The sequence below is a fragment of the Xenopus laevis genome, chromosome 5L (genome assembly GCF_017654675.1).
Source record: "Xenopus laevis strain J_2021 chromosome 5L, Xenopus_laevis_v10.1, whole genome shotgun sequence".
Lineage (NCBI taxonomy): Eukaryota > Metazoa > Chordata > Amphibia > Anura > Pipidae > Xenopus > Xenopus laevis.
Window position 1 is genome coordinate 99,663,344 of NC_054379.1, and position 18,624 is coordinate 99,681,967.

Below are 18,624 nucleotides of genomic sequence, written 5' to 3' on the forward strand. Positions count from 1 at the left end.
AAGAGCAAACTGAGCATGCTCACACCCGGGGCAACGAGGTTTAAGATGAAGGCAGGAAGTCTGATACAGAAGCCCATGTGTACACAATAGAAGGAAAGAAATTGACAGAGGACTCAGAGCTGCACTATTTTGAGGCTTACTTAGTTTTAACCTTTCCTTCTCCTTTAAGCTCATGTGCGTGACATCAGCTCATTATGTGATTATTAGTGCGATTGTTATCGGGGGGGGCATTTTAAAATAAAAAAAACTACTGTTAGTGCCTAGTGCAGGTTCTATTTGGTTCAGGAAAATATTTTCTCCTCAACAGGTGCCCTTTAAAGGAAATTCTGAAATATTCACCAATACTCATCCCATTCCCCAAGCCTCTTAGTCAGTGATACATGGCCATATCACCTAATGGAAAGTTCTTTCATTGCTTTTTTATCTGATCCTTTCCTGAAGAGAAAGTGACAATGAAGATGCCTTCTGGGCTAGTATTGTAATGCTGGAAAGGTACCAGTAGCACGTGGATCCCAATAGCAGCTCCCTGGAGACATTTACTGTTTCTTTTACAGCTCTGTGTGCTTCAACCTGCCATCAATAGTGTAGTACAAAACATACAAACTTCAGCTTTTCCAAACATAATTGGTACAGATCAACTTTGTTTTGAAATGATAAAAACTGAGAATTATGAGATGTATGAGCAGATATTACATGGCAAGACAAACCTCAACTCAGGTGCACTTTAATGACAAAATCCTTTAGTTCAGCTTGCATGGATATATGTAGAATCCGTATTTAATACACACAACTGGGGTCCGCTGCAAATGCCCGTGTACAGTCAGTGCTGATGGACAACTTGTAGCAACGAGAGCTGTTCAGTATGGAGGCTTAATGGGATCAAAAGCCAGTTTCATTTATGAACTGAAAGTTGGTTATTGTTACTCTAAATAAACACATTTGAGTTACTTGACTGCGTTTCATTTGAATTATGGGCCATCAGTCCTATTGCAATATAACATACAGGTTGACTGAGATTATAATGGTACAAAAACTTTGGTCTAGAGTTGTTTTTGCCATAAGCTCAGCTAAAATATTGTACTATAAGATACAAGGAGCATGAATATTCCTCTATTGATGGTGGCTAATGGGCATGAGTGTGCATTAATAACAAGCGTGCTGAGTAAATACACAGAAAACTGCAACATTGGTAGTTAATAGATATATTGAAGTATGCATGGTTTATTGGCAGTTCGCTTAAAAAAAAGCTAATCACTGATTGGTTGCTAATGGAGAATGTTTTAGGTTTACCCAGTGTTGGTAGACAACCCCAATAAATTTGTTGACACACGGGAAGATTTAGTTGCCTGTGATAAATCTTCGCTACTGTGGGCGATAATCCCCCCAAATGCCTTCCCACCGGCTTATGCCATCGCTGGCGGGATGGCATAAGCGTCACTTAAGAGTCTGCTCTGGTTTTTGTCCGATAATCTGATAAATTTTAGCTGTCGCAGCAACAATTCGATAAAGTCGAGTTTTCAGAGCATCAATGCTAGGAATGCACCGAATCCACGATTCGGTTTGGGATTCCGCCAGGATTCGGACTTTTTCAGCAGGATTTGGATTCGGCCGAATCCTTCTGTCCGGCCAAACTGAATCTGAATCCTAATTTGTCACAAAACAAGGAAGTAATAAATGTTTTCCCCTTCCCACAACTAATTTGCATATGTAAATTAGGATTCGGTTCGGTATTCGGCGGAATCCTTTGTGAAGGCTTCAAGGGTTTGGCCGAATCCAAAATAGATTGGATTCGGTTCATCCCTAATCAATTCTAACAAATAGGGACAGATTTATCAAGGGTCGAATTTTGAGCTCATGGGAGTTATTTTAACTCCAACTGCAATTTCGCAATTCGCAAACTCAAATCGAATTTAAATCAAATTTGATTCGAGTTTTTTTCTGAAAACTCGAATGTCAAGAAGGCTGCAAACTATTAATTCTAGGATGTCCTTCATAGGTTACAGCAATTTGGCAAGTTTAAGGTGGCAAATAGTCAAATTCGAGTTCTTAACTCCCCATCTTCTTTTCTGCTGATTCACTTGCACATGCTCTGTGCTGCTGTCACTTACTGAGCTTAGGGACCGACTCACAATATACAATACATATAGAATCTAAATGTCACAATATAAGGCTGATTAGTAATTAATACAGATAATTACTACATGGCAGCACAGAAACCAGTGCAACTAGCATTAGAATTTAATAATCAGCCCTGTAGCATCAGTTTATATTACAGGCCAACCATATTTTCTGCTGGATAATTTGTAATGACCCCTAAGCTTAGCTTCTCAACAGCTGCTCAGAGCCCACTGAGTATGTGAGTGTTACAGACACTTTCCAAGATGGTGACCCCCGCGACAAGTTTGAAGTCCTGGATCATTGCTGCTATTGACAAGCTGAAACTTTAGACTGGTGCAATAAATTCAGTATATAAAACTTGCCATTTTTAACCACATTCATTCTTAGGGTTTAGCTCTCCTTTAAGGTGCAAAAGATAAATGCTGAATGGCACCTACACAATACCTTTTAAAATGGCCTCTCTATCTCTGGGAATAATGACTGACCAATTTGCCGCCTCTTCCTTCTTTCTCCAAATGAATTATGTGTGCACTAGTTTCTCAGTATAATCTTCAGAGACACCCAGTGCATTCCAAGAATTCATCAGACACTTGGATCATTCTCTAACTTGTATTTCAAAGCACTAAAACTCAGTCTGTTAAGGAGGGATTTTGGGCCAATCTTCAAAGCATATTTGACCCAGGCTGTTCAAGGATAACGCTTGGCACAGTGGAATTTACTGTATTATTTAGTATAATGAGAGGGGTGTTAGCCTGTAGAGCAGTAGGTAATTGTGTAAAAATACAAAACAAACCCAGTGCAAATGATATATGTGAACATTTAATTAAAGGTGATTTTTAATATGTTATCAGTAGCTTTACGACATTTAGATGCCTATCCTCCTATCTGCAGTTCTTGCATTATCCTTGCAAAAGAAAAAGGAATATGGTCAATATAGGGATTTACGTGGTCTTGTTGTGATTCAAACTGAAAGCAGATTTCTGCCTCTGGTGCTCGAGCAAGGTGATTGACTTCTCCGAGTTGTTTATATTCCTGATGAGGGTTTCCAGCCTCCTCTTTATTTTCTTTTGGTCCTCTATTGCACATCCAATAATTATGGACTGAAACTTCTGGTCTACAGGTGCTGCTGGAACATCCGAGCTGCAAGCTCCATACAGCGACATTAATTGCTTCCTGCCATTTTCTAGGTTGTCCATGACTTTTTTTACAATGTCATCAATGATCATGGTGGCCTGCTGTAGAGAGGATTCCTGTTGGGGGTTCCTAATGGTTTCTACGGATACTTCAACAGTATGGGTGCGGCCCATTAGGCGTTCTGCTGTTAGAAATAGTTCTTCTCTCTCCCCTTTAAACAAAAGGCAAAATGTGCACAGATGTAAGCATTTCATTGAATTTTACAGACTGGAATTAAAATAAATACTGATGTACTATTACTAAACATCTCAATATCATCTTAAAACTACACCGCTCCTCAGCTGACAATAAAACAACTCACCATTTATAAACTTCTGAGAATTTACCATTAAACACTACTCTGTACATAATTATTTAACTAGTTCTCTAATTATATACAAATAGCACCACAGACAGAGCTTAGTTACCAACTTATTTCAGGCCTGTATTTCCCTGTTAGAGACCGCAATCCCTTTATAAATACTGGAATTATATTATCATTCCTCCAACAGAGTGTTATAGAGGCACCATTTGTGTTTTTCGCCTAACAGGCTATTCTGGGTGTGTTAACCTTGGAGGGGGAGGGGAACAGATGGCCAGTCACACCTTATTTATCACTGAGTTATGTGAGAGGGGACATGTGGGAACTTAAAGGGATACTGTCATGGGAAAAAAAAATTTTTTCAAAATGAATCAGTTAATAGTGCTGCTCCAGCAGAATTCTGCACTGAAATCCATTTCTCAAAAGAGCAAACAGATTTTTTTATATTCAATTTTGAAATCTGACACGGGGCTAGACATTTTGTCAATTTCCCAGCTGCCCCATGTCATGTGACTTGTGCCTGCACTTCAGCAGAGTAATGCTTTTTGGCAGGCTGCTGTTTCTCCTTCTCAATGTAACTGAAGGAGTCTCAGTGGGACATGGGTTTTTACGATTGAGTGTTGTTCTTAGATCTACCAGGCAGCTGTTATCTTGTGTTAGGGAGCTGTTATCTGGTTACCTTCCCATTGTTCTTTTGTTTGGCTGCTGGGGGGGAAAAGGGAGGGGGTGATATCACTCCAACTTGCAGTACAGCAGTAAGGAGTGATTGAAGTTTATCAGAGCACAAGTCACATGACATGGGGCAGCTGGGAAATTGACAAAATGTCTAGCCCCATGTCAGATTTCAAAATTGAATATAAAAAAATCTGTTTGCTCTTTTGAGAAATGGATTTCAGTGCAGAATTCTGCTGGAGCAGCACTATTAACTGATTCATTTTGAAAAAATTTTTTTTCCCATGACAGTATCCCTTTAAGGCACATCCTCTTTTTTTATGTGTAAGGCCCACTGTCTCATCTAGGGTTGCCACCTTTTCCTGAAAAAAATCCCGGCCTTCCTATATTCTTGACGTTTTTTCCTATTAATAACACTGGAATCAAGCAACATTTTTTCCAGCCAGGCTGGTAAAACTTTAGTCTCTCCCCCTCCAGATTCAAGCCTAACAGTCACAGGCATCTGTTATGGTTTACCCTTATGTTGTGTAAAATGAATATCACCAAAAAAACTGTGTAAAAAGTTGTGTTAAATAAACTGCAAATTTATCAAGGTTTACACACTGGATTTGGCACCATTATTATTCGCAGCCAGACCTTGTGTAATCCATTAAAGTCAATGGGGAAAATTCAAGTGGCAAGTAAATTCCAGTGGAAGTCACAAAGCTCTTTTCCAATAACATTTTCAAGCAGCAGATTATAGTTATGCTGGGTTTGCTCACTGAGGTACCCGGTTACTGAAAATCAGTACAAATCTTTATAAGTATGCCATTTTTTTTCATGGCCATGCCTGCTGTGTGGCAAATTTTGTTGCCAGTTTTATACACAGCATAATAAATAGGCCCCTTAGTGCCCCCGTAATGACTATACGAACCAATGGAAAGTTTGATACTATGGGATGTTGGCAGAAGCACCAGTGCACAAAGGGACAGGCACATACTACTTTCAATTGCAATAATAACTTTAAAGGGATTCTGTCAAGGTTTTTATGATGTCGTTTTTATTATTAAATTACACTTACACTGCAAATCATTAACTCTACGATATAAAATGTAATTCCTGAACCAGCAAGTGTATTTTTTTAGTTATAATATTAATGTGTAGGCAGCCATCTCAGGTCATTTTGCCTGGTCATGTGCTTTCAGAAAGAGCCACCACTTTAGGATGGAACTGCTTTCTGGCAGGCTGTTGTTTCTCCTACTCAATGTAACTGAATGTGTCGCAGTGGGACCTGGATTTTGTGTGTTGTTTTTAGATCTACCAGGCAAATGTTATCGTGTCAGGGAGCTGCTATCTGGTTACCTTCCCATTGTTCTGTTGCTGCGGGGGGGGGGGGGTACAGCCATAATTTACAATTTTATCAGAGCACAAGTCTCAAGAATAGGGGCAACTGACAAGATGTCTAGCCCCCATGTCAGATTTCAAAATTAAATATATAAAAAAAAAATCTGTTTGCTCTTTTAAGAATTCAGTGACAGTTTCCCTTTAAAACTGTTCCTTTTACACAAAAGCAGTGGAGGCATTGCAGATTCTGTCTATAAAGTTTGATTTTCTGCATCCAGCCAGGCCCCTGCAAAAAAATCTTCTAAGGGGCCCAACACAGAGTAGCAAACCCTATGGCCCCTGCCCACACACGTGCTGCCCACTCTACATGAGAGCTGCCAGGGAGCCAGGCTTTCTGCAATGATCGAGGAAGTCTGAGCCCCCCTGTGACCTTATGCTTCCTCTATTCTTATTGTCCACTGTCTGAATATCATGTTCTATATGTACCTAACTTACTACTGTGATTTACATAAATGCACAGGTGGCTGCTTACTATACCGATAAAAAAAAAATGTGGAACTGTATAATAGTTCAGCCTTATCTATAGAGGTGAGTAGGCCTTACCATCACAGATATTCCTTATGTCTTGGCTGTTCTGCACACTGTGAATCTTTTCTATCAGATACTCTTTCTCCAGCTCTAGGGCTGAGGCTGCATCACGAAAGGCTTGAACCCTGCAACAGAAGGAAAAGGATGCCATGGCACTATTCAATAGCACTATTCATTTGCACTATTCATTTGCACTATTCATGCACCATTATCTGCTTCTCAACATCATGCTAGCATGCTGAGGAGCTTTGATACATTTATGGCTAACTGAAGTATTTAGCTTTGCTATATAATAGCTATTTAGAATGACTTGTAATTTCTGCATAATATAATATCCATGGAGCCAACCCTTGAGCTATAAATAACTTACTTCCCCTTTGCTCCCGGCTATGAGAAAATGTGCCAAAAAACTGGCAATGGAATGAACACTCCAGTAACAGATGAACGGGAGCAGATACCCTCTCAAAGACTCCAGCATGTAACAGTCAGTGGGGCTTGTTTATTAACACTGGGCACATTTTCCTTTAGGCAGTTACCCATGGCAACTTTAATTACTTTACTTGTAGCTGTATGGGAAAAAAGTGACTTATTCGTTGCTTTGAGTTACTGCCCAGGTGAAAATGTGCCCAATGTTAATAAATACTTTAATTCCCACAATGGGTCTGTGGCCAGGAACCGTGTAACTTTCTTCATTTGGCAGCATTTGGACTTTTTTGGTTTGTGCTGCAGCAAGGGAAATTTATAGAACAGACATCTAGCACTTAACAAGCCAGTATATAGGCCAGGAAATCCTTTATGTGGCTCTTGTGTCCAGCCAAAAAGAAAGAGGAGTATAAAGTCTAAATAATGATAGATCATGTCTTGGAAAACTCCCATCTCTTATAAATGGGGTATTTTCCAGAAATTAATTTGAATTCATGTTTCCTTTGAATGTGTGACCAATAGGATTGTTAGGTATTCATGTGAATTTCAGAAAAAGTAACCATTACTCAGAGATTCCACTTTAAGACTTGCGGCATAGGGAACACTTTAAACCACCTTTCTTTTGGGCAATTGCTCTAAACTGAACATGTATCATTCTGGGAAAGCTGAAGAATGATACAAAAGGAATATATTCTACAAAACAATTTGTACTGCAGAGTAAGCAAAAAGTCTGACCACTAAGCTAAATGTTTCCTTCTGAACCGAGCTTTGGGAAACAAATATGCTGCCATTGGTTTATGGTATGGGCCACTGTCTGTTGCTTTTGGCTGGCGGCATTCCCTATGAGATCAGTCCATTTCTGTTCTGCAATGCCTCACCCCTTACTGGTTTCCCCTTAGAGGATTATTGGCCTGATATGAGGTAGAGAGGAAAAAGGAAGGTTGCTGCCAAACAATAAAAGCAACACGGGGGAAATCATTCAGCACAAAGGTGTGAAAGGTCTAATCATGCAAAGCTTGTACCCAAACAATAAGCTTCCTATTGAGCTCTGACAGCAACTACATGCTGTGGACTGATTGCCACTGACATGAAAGATAAATTCTGCATTACTCTCACATTCTAACAATGACTATGCAAAAATGTGCCCTTTAGCTTGGTGCTACATTCTGCAAGACATTCAGTAACTGACAGGTGCAGCCTTGTGCTGTTTTTTGGGGACTGGTTTTATCAATGAGAACAGCTACCGGGGTGGCACATAAAGTCCATCATCACTGAGACGTGAAAATAGCCTGCTAGTGTCATAACACTGTCTGCCATAACCTCAGGTCATTAAAATTGCTTCCAAATTGGCACAAGAATAGAGCATTCTGCTCAAGTTTTCTTGCACAGCCCATTGTTTCAAAGACAGTTAAACAGTGGAGTAGAAACTAGCACAATTCTAGGAAGCTTCTAAGGAAAACTACATAGCACAATGCACAGATATACTGTATATATAAAAGACATACACCAGGGCTTCATATTGCAGTGAAATTAAAGAAAAAGTTTATTGCCAATGAGAAAGGTCCTGAGCAGGACCACATATTCAAAGCATATTCAAGACAGCACCCAGTCATATGCTTATCATACATTGGAGTGCACCACATATGGGACTGTATATACTGTATATGTATATGTGTACTGTATATGTGTGTGTGTTTTTTTACACAAAATACAGGTATAGTAGAAATTACGATTATATTGAGTATTCTTTTGATACATTTAATTTAATTCCTATTATAATGGAAATTGTTTTTACCCATTGAACAAGGTAATTTGATTAAATACAGATAATTTGCTCTCATAAACCCCTCCCAAATCTGCAGCCTTAATTATGTGTTGGTAATTAGGCATTTTGCTACTACTATTGGTTGTGTAGTAACAGATATTATGGAATTCCTTGTAACTAGCTTATACTGGTGATTTAAAAACATATTTCTCTTATTAATAAAGAAAGAACTAAGTAGGGTTGCCACCTTTTGAAGTGGCTGAGACCGGGCAGGGGGCGGTGCCGTGATGTCAGAGGGCGGGTCAGTGATGTAGGTGGCTGTGTCAATCAAGGGAATCTTGCACGGTTTTCCTTATTTGACCCGGGCAGCCCTTCAAAATACCGGGCTGTCCGGGTCAAAACTGGACAGGTGGCAACCCTAGAACTAAGGCATAGCCAGGCCCGGATTTGTGGCGAGGCCCAGGCCTAGGGCGGCAAATTCCTAGGGACGTCATGCCACCCTAGCCGCTCTATGGGGAGCACTGGGAACGCACAGCTTGATCGGTGCGGGCGATGAGCGCTAGGACTGCATGGGCTAAGGGCGCCCACCGCTGGAATCCGGCCCTGGGCATAGCAATGAGTAAGTCTAGAAATCTTACACCAAAAGTTTTTAGTTTCTGTAGCAGCTCAAGGCAACCACACAGCCTTTAGCAGGGAAGATCTGTGCCTCCGAATATGCCCCAGTAGCCCCCCATCTTTTTTTCTGCTGATTCACTGCACATGCTCTGTGCTGCTGTCACTTACTGAGCTTAGGCGGCTTAGACCTTAGGGACCAACTCACAATATACTGTAGAATTTAAAATTCACAACAGCAACCAAGAGCATAGTGAGAATGTGCAATGTCCCTGACACTGAAAATCTACTCTAACAACATCAGAGCATGGGGGGCTGCAGTGGACAACTTTGAAAGCATGGATCATTATTGATATAAGGCTGCTGAACCTCCAGCCTGGTACATAAAGCTCATTAAGTATATAAAATACACCATTATAGCCATTATCTTTTCAGGGTTTAGCTCTGCTATGAGGCAGGCCCAGGCCAAGAAACACAATAGCTCGGTACTGTATCTTACGACTGAGTACCTTGCACTGCTCAATCTGCAGATGTGCCTGAGAAATAAACTGCAAAATGATAACATTTATGTAATAAAAAGAGCAAAGTTTGCTCCTAATCTAGGAATCTATAGTAACCAATCAGCGGGTAGAATGTACCAGTCTCAGGGTAAAAACAAACATTCGTTGATGTGACTTACTAGAGCTGCCCCGCTTCATTTCCAAATCTATCCATGACTCATCTCCTGACTATTTTCAGCTCTATCAATATGAGACCCAAACTGCGTATTGTAGATGTTTAAAGTCCCAGAATCCAACACTTCTCATTGAACTAGGTGTCGGAGGGGTTGCATTGGTCAATAGTTCTTACAAGTGTAGGAGCCCCTATGGGTATGGGTTAATCTGCCCTGCAGCTTTAAGGCCCCCACCTTTTTCTTAGAGTGATCTGCCAGGAGAGAATGACACTCCCCTGCTACACTGCTATATAGTGTGTGTAGGGAGTGGCCACTTCCTCTTTGGCCTGTGGATGGTGATCCAGCTGGGTGTGCTCAGGGGAGCCTGGGCACAGCTAGGCCCAGAAAGGCCCATGTGCTTTGGAGAAGAAGTCGGGGACCAGGTAACCCCGTGAATGAGGAATAGTTACACTAGGGCAGACTTGTCATAGTCTCTCTAGGAGAGAAAGGCCGAGAGGTGAGAGAGAAAGAGCAGCTGAAGCTCCAACAAGGATTTGCAGTAAGGGAGTAGCTTCCCAGAGGCTCTGTGTGTTGCCTCCAGTCAGGGACCTCAGTGAGGAGGGACTGTAGGGTAGAAGCTGCTTTCCTGACAACTTCCAGGAGGGATTGTGTGTAAATACTGCAAATGCCTAATGGAGACCTTTCCTCTGTGAGAAATGCCTAATGGCTGCAGCTCTGTGTGAGAAATGTGCTATTGCCTCAGCTCCTGTGTGACTACTAAACCTGTGGTCACTTGCCTTGTGCATAGTTAAATAAACCGTTTCTGTTTTACTGCAAGAACCTCCTGGCGCCCATCTTTTGTTGTGTGCACAGTAGCCTGGGGGATGTAGTTGCACTACACCATAGAGGGAACACTTCCACATGGCGAAGGCCCTGACCCTGTTGTGTGAAGTCGCGTGTAACCCATGCTTCTACTGCTAGCTGGACAGTTTAACTATTTGTGTGCTATGCAGCCCAAATAGGTGTTACACAAGTAATATGTCTGTGGAACCAGGTATGCTATAAGTTCAGAAATACATAAGCCCAACCTAATAAACTCATGTCAAAAGGGTATATTAGTTTTGGCTACAAGAGCGATGGTTTCTGATACAGGTACTGTATGGGACCTGTTACCCAGAATACTTGGGACCTGATAATTTCCGCATAAGGGGTTCTTCCGTAATTTGGATCTTCATATCTTAAGTCTACTAAAATATAATTTAAACATTAAACCCAATGAAGTGGTTTTGCTTCCAATATTGGATCAAGTGCAAAGTACTGTTTTATTATTACAGAGAAAAAGGAAATCATTTTTAAAAATATAAATTATTTTAATAAAATGGAGTCTACGGGAGATGAACTTCCCGTTATTTGGAGCTTTCTGAATAATGGGTTTCCAGATAACAGATCCTACACCTGTACATTATTTCTGTAGTCTGGCAGGCAGTGAAAAGAATAGGACAGATAGACAGCAATTATGTTTACTTTTAATCTACTTTAAATTGATTGAAAAAACATTATTAAATGTATTTTGGAAACATGATTTGAAATACATTTTCTTTAAAATCGTTTTTTTTTGTTACTTCTACACTTAAATTATATGCAGAGGTTATACTGCATTTAATCAGAATCTATTGGATTTGATGGTCTATGACAGTTTTCTATTCAGAAAGCACAATATAAAATGAGCTCCCCATACTTTGACATAAATAGCAGGGGTGCAGCTACAGTGGCACATGGCAGGGGCAGGTAACCAAGGGCACTACAGCTTAGCAACTACAGTACAGTGTCGGTGTCCATTTTAGGACATCTACCCTTCAAACTTGAAACATCCACATTATCTGATAGATTAGACTGGGATGTCACAGAGTATATAACTGCACAGTCTTACCACTTCATTGCCTGGCCCAGCAGGGTGATGAGTGAGGATGGAGTGGATAACTTTATTATAGGGGCTGCTTTGTCTCATTCCATGGGTGCCCATCACTAGTTTGTTTTCTATTACTAACAGCAACATTTGTCCCAGATAACAGAAAAACGTGTCTATCCAGCTGAGTTGCCAACAATAACTGCCACCACAAAGCCTCTGCTCCCAGTATTAAAAGTAATGACATGATTTTCTCAGCTCACTAAAGTTACTACTGCTGCCAGGTACCAGAGAAAAGTGCCACAAATACCTGCTGTCACCAGAGCTGACTGCCTTTAAATATTGTGTACAGAAAAGTACAATGAATCTTATGTCTGCTCCAGCTCCAACTTGTGCTTCGGAACAAAAACACTTTATTCCTCGTGAGTTATTCCCTGCAATACCCACTGGCACCAGAGCATCTACTCCCAATATATAACCAAAAGAAAAATCTTCTTTTCTCTGAACCACCTTCTGCTAGGAAACAAATAAAGGGGAACTAAACTGTCAAAACATATGAGATCCGGAAAGCTCCAAGTTATGGAAAGGCTGTCTCCTATAGACTCTGTATTATTATCCATATTATCATATTATTATTCAAATAATCCCAATTTTTAAAAATGATTTCCTTTTTCTCTGTAATTATAAACAGTACATTGTACTTGATCCAAACTAAGATATAATTAATCCTTATTGGAAACAAAACCAGCCTACTGGGTTTATTTAATGTTTAAATAATTTTCTAGTAGACGAGGTATGATAAATTATGGAAAGATCCATTATCCAGAAAACCCCATGTCCCTAGCATTCTGGATAACAGGTCCCATACCTGTATATTTTTTGAACAGACATAACTGACTCTGCAAACTAAAGGAAACTATATTTTAACAATTAAGGGACAAACAAAGAGCTAAGTTTGGAGAAATCAGGCAGATATTGAGCCTAGAGGTCAGACTATTGCCTCACACTGCCATATGGTATAGGAATATGTGGCAAAGTTCACCTGTACATTTCAGTCAGCCTTTCCCTCAGTATACGGTATATCAGGGGCAGAATGTTATATATATGTGGGGACAGGCTTCTGGCAGAGACTGGGTTAAGCATAGAACACGAGCAGAGTCATGCAGCAGAGCAGAGTCATGTAACAGCAGTGCAGGGTACTAGTGAGAGGCTCAGAGTGGGCACCATGCTGCCATGCATAGAGATACAATGACTGGCATTCAGTTGTTCCCTTACTTACCTGCCTTCCAAATCGTCCAGAACCTCTAACAGGTGGTTGGATCGAGCGGCCATAGAGACAGAGCGGCTGAACTTGCCCGCATTGTGCGCTTCAGTGTTTGCCTTTGCCTGGATCTTAGCCTGAGCCATAGCTCACAGTCTGTCCCTCCCAAAGAACAAGCAGAAATGACAGAGGACAGAGAACCCTTAGATCCTTCTAGACATAGCCGCCTCCTCCTCCTCCTCTTTCACTCACTGGGATAGAAGAGCAGGATAGTGTAACATTGCCTAACATGGGCTTGGGTGGCTCCCTGTCCTGCTACTGCTGCTTCAATGTCTGTCAGCTGCTTCTCTCCCTACCCCCAGCTGCATCTGGGAACAGCTCAACTGCCTATAGACTTAACTCACTCTTGGTCTGGGGGGGGGGGGTCTTCCAATGGTTCCCTCCACAGCTAATCTAACTGTTCATTCACTCACCCACTGCTGCTCTTATAGATACTGTACATTCTGTACACTCTGCAAACCAATCAAACTGGGCCGGCGGATAAGGAACAAGGGGGTCCCATATAACCCAGTCCAATTCAGTTGTACCCAGTGAATCTACAGTACCTGCTATAAAGGGTACACTCAAACCATTCATTTATCCTATTGCATCTGTCCTCCCCTACTCAAGGACAGAGCCAGTTCCCAGGGCCCGATTTGAAGTTATGGCGCCCCAAGGCCGCATGTCCTACCCCTGACGCTACGCAAGGCGCACCCTCACCCCTTACCCTCATGGTCCTAGCTAAACTTTCCCCCCCATGCATTCACACGCTCGATCTCAAGCAGGGGAGCTTTGAGTCCCCAGTGTTACTTAGGAATGTGGCTGGACGGCATTAGCATGCCATTTCCACCCCTAAAATTTGCCGCCCTAGGCCAAGACAATTGTGGTCTCACCACAAACCCGGGCCTGCCTGCTCTCATTAAAGGAATCCTGCAGAGTGGAAGAAAATGTCACCCAGCGACAAATCTCCCCTTCTTCAGGGCGACTAAAAAGCATGATAATTCCCATTCCCCATTCATACCACCATACGTTTCTGTGGTTTTCAAATGGTAAATCCAGTAGGCTTCTCTCAATAATAGTTTCCTTTCCGGGTCCCCTATCCTTATATTGGATTTCAGCTCATCTATAATATGAAACTGTATCCTCATAACCCCTTCATGTTTTTCCTGAATGTGCTTAGCTACAGCAGATTTATAATCCTTCCTCCTAAGAGATGAAACATGTTCCAATATAGATGAACCCACTTTCCTTACTGTCTTACCCACATAGTGGGCACCATAGAAGCACGTCACTAGATATATCACCCCCTTAGATACACAATTAAAGTAATTCCTAGTGACATATGATCTCCCTGTGTTTGTGGTGGTAAACTCCTTTTTAGATATTGACAAGCTCCACATCTTGTCCTAACATACTTATAGTTACCTTTACTTGTGAGCCCAGACCTTGGGGCCTCCACTTTCGTGGAGCTGTAGAGACTCCTAGATACCAAAAATGCTATATTCCTGTTCTTCCTAAATACCAAAGATGGTTGTGTATCCAAAACTTTAGCTAACACGGGATCTTGGAGCAATATCCCCCAATATTTTTTGATGCTATATTGTATAACGCTTCTCTACTGTAAGTGGTACAAAAACATTTAGGATGGCTACCCTGCAATGTACTTGTATCAGAATTATTCTGTTTCTCATTCCTCCCAGATAACAATGTAGTGAGACAGAAAATTAAAACTAATGTAAGCCTTTTCCTGCTCATGAAGTAGGCAATACGACTTAAGGTATGAAGATCCAAATTATGGAAAGATCTGTTATCAGGAAAATCCCAGGTCCCGAGCATTATGGATAACAGGTCCAATACTTGTAGCTACATTTTTGTTTAATGTCACACTACAGGAAAAAAGCTTTGCCTAACAACAAATCATTTTGAAGCACAGCTAAACCCACTAGAATTGCTCTCAATAAGAGAGTTTATGGCCTAGAGGAAAACGGACGCCTCTTACATAGTCAGAACCAGAGAACTGAAATGCAGGCCCGGACTGGCAATCTGTGGGTTCTGGCAAATGCCAGAGGGGCTGCTGTAAGATGCCATAAACAGTCACTATTCATTGGGCTTGTGTGGGGCTGCTTGGGCCTCTGGAATGATGGGGCCTAATTTGAATCCCAGTCCAGACCTGCTGAAAGAGATACGAAAACAGTGCTTAAAAGCAAAAATACGTTTATAACCACTGAATATATTTTTTAAAAGCATACTATAAAGTTGTTTAGCCTCACACTTTCTTTCATTATGCAAAAAAAAAAAGTTTTTATGTGGAGGACCAATTTTATTGTGACGCCACACCCTGCTTAAAGGGATTCTGTCACGGGAAAACATGTTTTTTACAAAGTGCATCAGTTAATAGCACTCCACCAGCAGACTCCTGCATTGAAATCCCAATTTTTTTATATTTAATTTTGAAATCTGACATGAGGTGAGACATACTGTCAGTTTTCCAGGTGCCCCAGTCATGTGACTTGCGCTCTGATTAACTTCAGTCACTCTTTTCTGCTGCACTGTAAGTTAAATGATATCATCCCTGTCCCCCCCCCCAGCTGCCCGTAAGCAGAATGATGGGAAGTTAACCTGACACCTGCATTGCTAAAAATGCTCTCATACCTAGTGGTAGATTTGAGAAGAAGTCCAGCTAAGACACGACTCCTTCAGTTATACTGAGTAGGAGAAACAATAGCTTATCTGAAAGCAGTTCCATCATTGTGCAGCACTGGCTTTTTCTGAAAGCTCATGACCAAGCACAGTGACCTGAGATTGCTGCCTATACACCAGTATTTCACCTAAAAAAATATATTATTGGTCAAGGATAAAATTTCAAATGGTACAATGAATAACGTGCAATGTACACAGTGTTATTTAGTAATAAATACTACACCATAAAAATCATGACAGACTCCATTTACCCCACACCATATTATCTACCATATCTAATTTTTTACAATGACTATAACTAAGTGTTATACTGTAGGTTTGGGTTCATCACCCACTTCTGCTCTGATACAACACCCTGCTGTATATACCTGCATCCATATCTTATATCTTTGTCAGAATGCACACTGTTGTGTCTAAGAGCGTTTAGTCAAATTGACAATTGGTCTGCCCATTAGGCTTTTAAACAAGCAGTCAGATCTATCCTTTGCCATGTTAATAACAGTCAGATGAGTTAGTTGCATTCTTATCCTACACACAGACCAGTAATCATATATGAAGAACAACTGGATTATATTAGAACATAAAGAGGTTCTGCCTTAGGATTCCCTAATTGTTCATCTAGATCTGGGCTCCCTGTGGCCTTGAAGTAGGTGCTTATATTTCAATTCCTGACTTGGAGGCAAGATTTGGTTGTACAGGTATGGGACCTATTATCCAGAATGCTCGGGACCCAAGGCTTTCCGGATAACGGATCTTTCTGTAATTTGGATCTTCATACCTTAAATCTAATAGAAATCATGTAAACATTAAATATACCCAATGGACTGGTTCTGTTCCAATAAGGAATAATTATATCTTAGTTGGGATCAAGTACAAGCTACTGTTTTATTATTGCAGAGAAAAAGGAAATCATTTTTAAACATTTTTATTATTTGGATAAAATGGAGTCTATGGGAGATGGCCATTCCGTAATTCGGAACTGGATATTGGGTTTCCGGATAACAGATCCCATACCTGTACTGACAAATAGAGCCTTCTGTAGCTGTCAGTTCACATAGCGGCAGATCACAGCACTTTTTACATCTGAATGTGGCTTTCAAGGGTTAAAAAAGATTGGGGACCCCGATCTAGAGGCATCACCTTCTAAATTCTGCTTTGTGTGTGCCAACTGTTTCTATCTGTTCTTGTGTGCCATTTTGCATCTATCCACTCCTTTTTCTTACTCCATCTTCTACTTAAATTCTTTGCTATCTTAATCTGCAAATCTTTATCTGATACTGTACATGGTAAGATCAAATTGCTTTTGTTCCTAACAAGCAGATCTTTCTAATTGGTGTAATTTCACAGTGTCCCAACCCATGGGCCAGTGCCCTGTCCATAGTACTTTCCAACCAGCCCATATCAATATCACTTTCTGACTCACTATAGACCCATGTTTGGTCAGCTTTACTTACACTGTCTGTCTCATTTCTTCTGCACCCTTGATTTCTTTTGTTTTTATTAGGGATGCACCGAATCCAGGATTCGGTTCAGGATTCAGCCTTTTTCAGCAGGATTCGGATTCGGACGAATCCTTCTCCCTGGCCGAACCGAATACTAATTTGCATATGCAAATTAGGGGCAGGGAGGAAAATTGTGTGACTTTTTGTCAAATTTTTTCCCCTTTCCACCCCTAATTTGCATATGCTAATTCTGATTCGGTTCAGTATTCGGCCGAATCTTTCTCAATGGGGGGTTTGGTGGTTCGGCCGAATCCAAAATAATGGATTCGGTGCATCCCTAGTTTTTATGTACATTAAAAAGATGGTTTACCATTAAGTGAACTTTAAGCATATTATAAAATGGCTAATTCGAAGCAATTTTTCAAGTGGAAGATATTTTTTCTTTTTTATAGTTTTTTAATCATATGCCTTTTTCTTTTGACTCTTTCAAATGGGGGTCACTGGCCCCATCTAAAAACAAATGCTCTCTACGGCCATACATTTATTGTTATTGCTACTTTTTATCACTCATCTTTCTATTCAGGCCTCTCCTATTCATATTCCAGTGTCTGAAGAAAAAAAAACGATAATACATTCTTTATAAATCTGCTGCATTTAGGCAGGATCACCCAATATTTATGTATTGTGCATTTTAATGAGTTTATCTATCTATAAATGTATATATCAGGGGTGTCCAAACTTTTGGCTTGCCGGGCCACATTGGAAAAAGAAAAATTGTCTGGGGCCACACATTAAATACACTTTTAATTGCAAAAGTAAAGGAAATACACAGAAAAGAACTACAATGCCAGTTGGATAACCAGATAGAGCTATACACTGGAATATGGGACACCTAGATAATAAATAGACGTATTATTATATTATTATTACTAACTTGGCAATGGGCAGAGACTCCCCTCCTCCTATTTCCTCGGGAACCAAGAGTTTCAAGCTGGGCCGCATTCATATGCATCCTGGGCAGCATGTGGCCCTCGGGCCGCAGTTTGGACACCCCTGGTATATATCATGCAGTATTAAACTTCATTTCTTTTTTTCCACATTTTTATGTCAGTTTATTACCCCTCTCACAATGTGTTATTGTAAGAAATTGTTACTTTGTCATGTAGTAAATGGGGGGCACGACCTACTTACTTTCATCTTAATTATTTGACTTGGTTTAAGACCAGTACTGTCTGCTCTCTTCTTTATTTGGAACAAGTGAATCAGAACAATGCTCTGTTGCATTCAACTGTAATTTCAGAGACTTTATCTTTTGTTGTTTTGATTTTTTTTTTTGTCTAAAAAAAGAATAATAATTATTAACCACTGCATAACTTTGCCATACTAGTGTAAATATTCAGTGCATTTGCTACTACTTCTTTTTATGTAGCTTACAAAGTCAAACAGAAAGGTGTCTGTATGTACAGAAAAAAATGCATATTTTCTTGAGGCCCATTTGAAAGGTCTTTTATATTTACAAATGGATAAGCCTCATAAGTACTTGCGCATGATGTAAATTTCTGCTTGCTACACATAGCAGTCAGCTTCTGAATGTATCATGGACAGATAAGACTGAAGGGGAACATGTT

General features: G+C 40.5%; 1 protein-coding gene across 1 annotated transcript; it reads right to left on the reverse strand.

The window, feature by feature from the left end:
• Positions 1-2,921: 2,921 nt before the first annotated feature.
• bag2.L (BAG cochaperone 2 L homeolog) lies at positions 2,922-13,068 on the reverse strand. The gene is made up of 3 exons (XM_041563159.1): positions 12,834-13,068; positions 6,212-6,321; positions 2,922-3,463 (listed from the first exon to the last, which is right to left on the reverse strand). Exons 1-3 carry the CDS (start codon positions 12,959-12,961, stop codon positions 3,060-3,062), a joined length of 642 nt encoding a protein of 213 aa, XP_041419093.1. The 5' UTR covers positions 12,962-13,068; the 3' UTR covers positions 2,922-3,059.
• Positions 13,069-18,624: the final 5,556 nt, after the last annotated feature.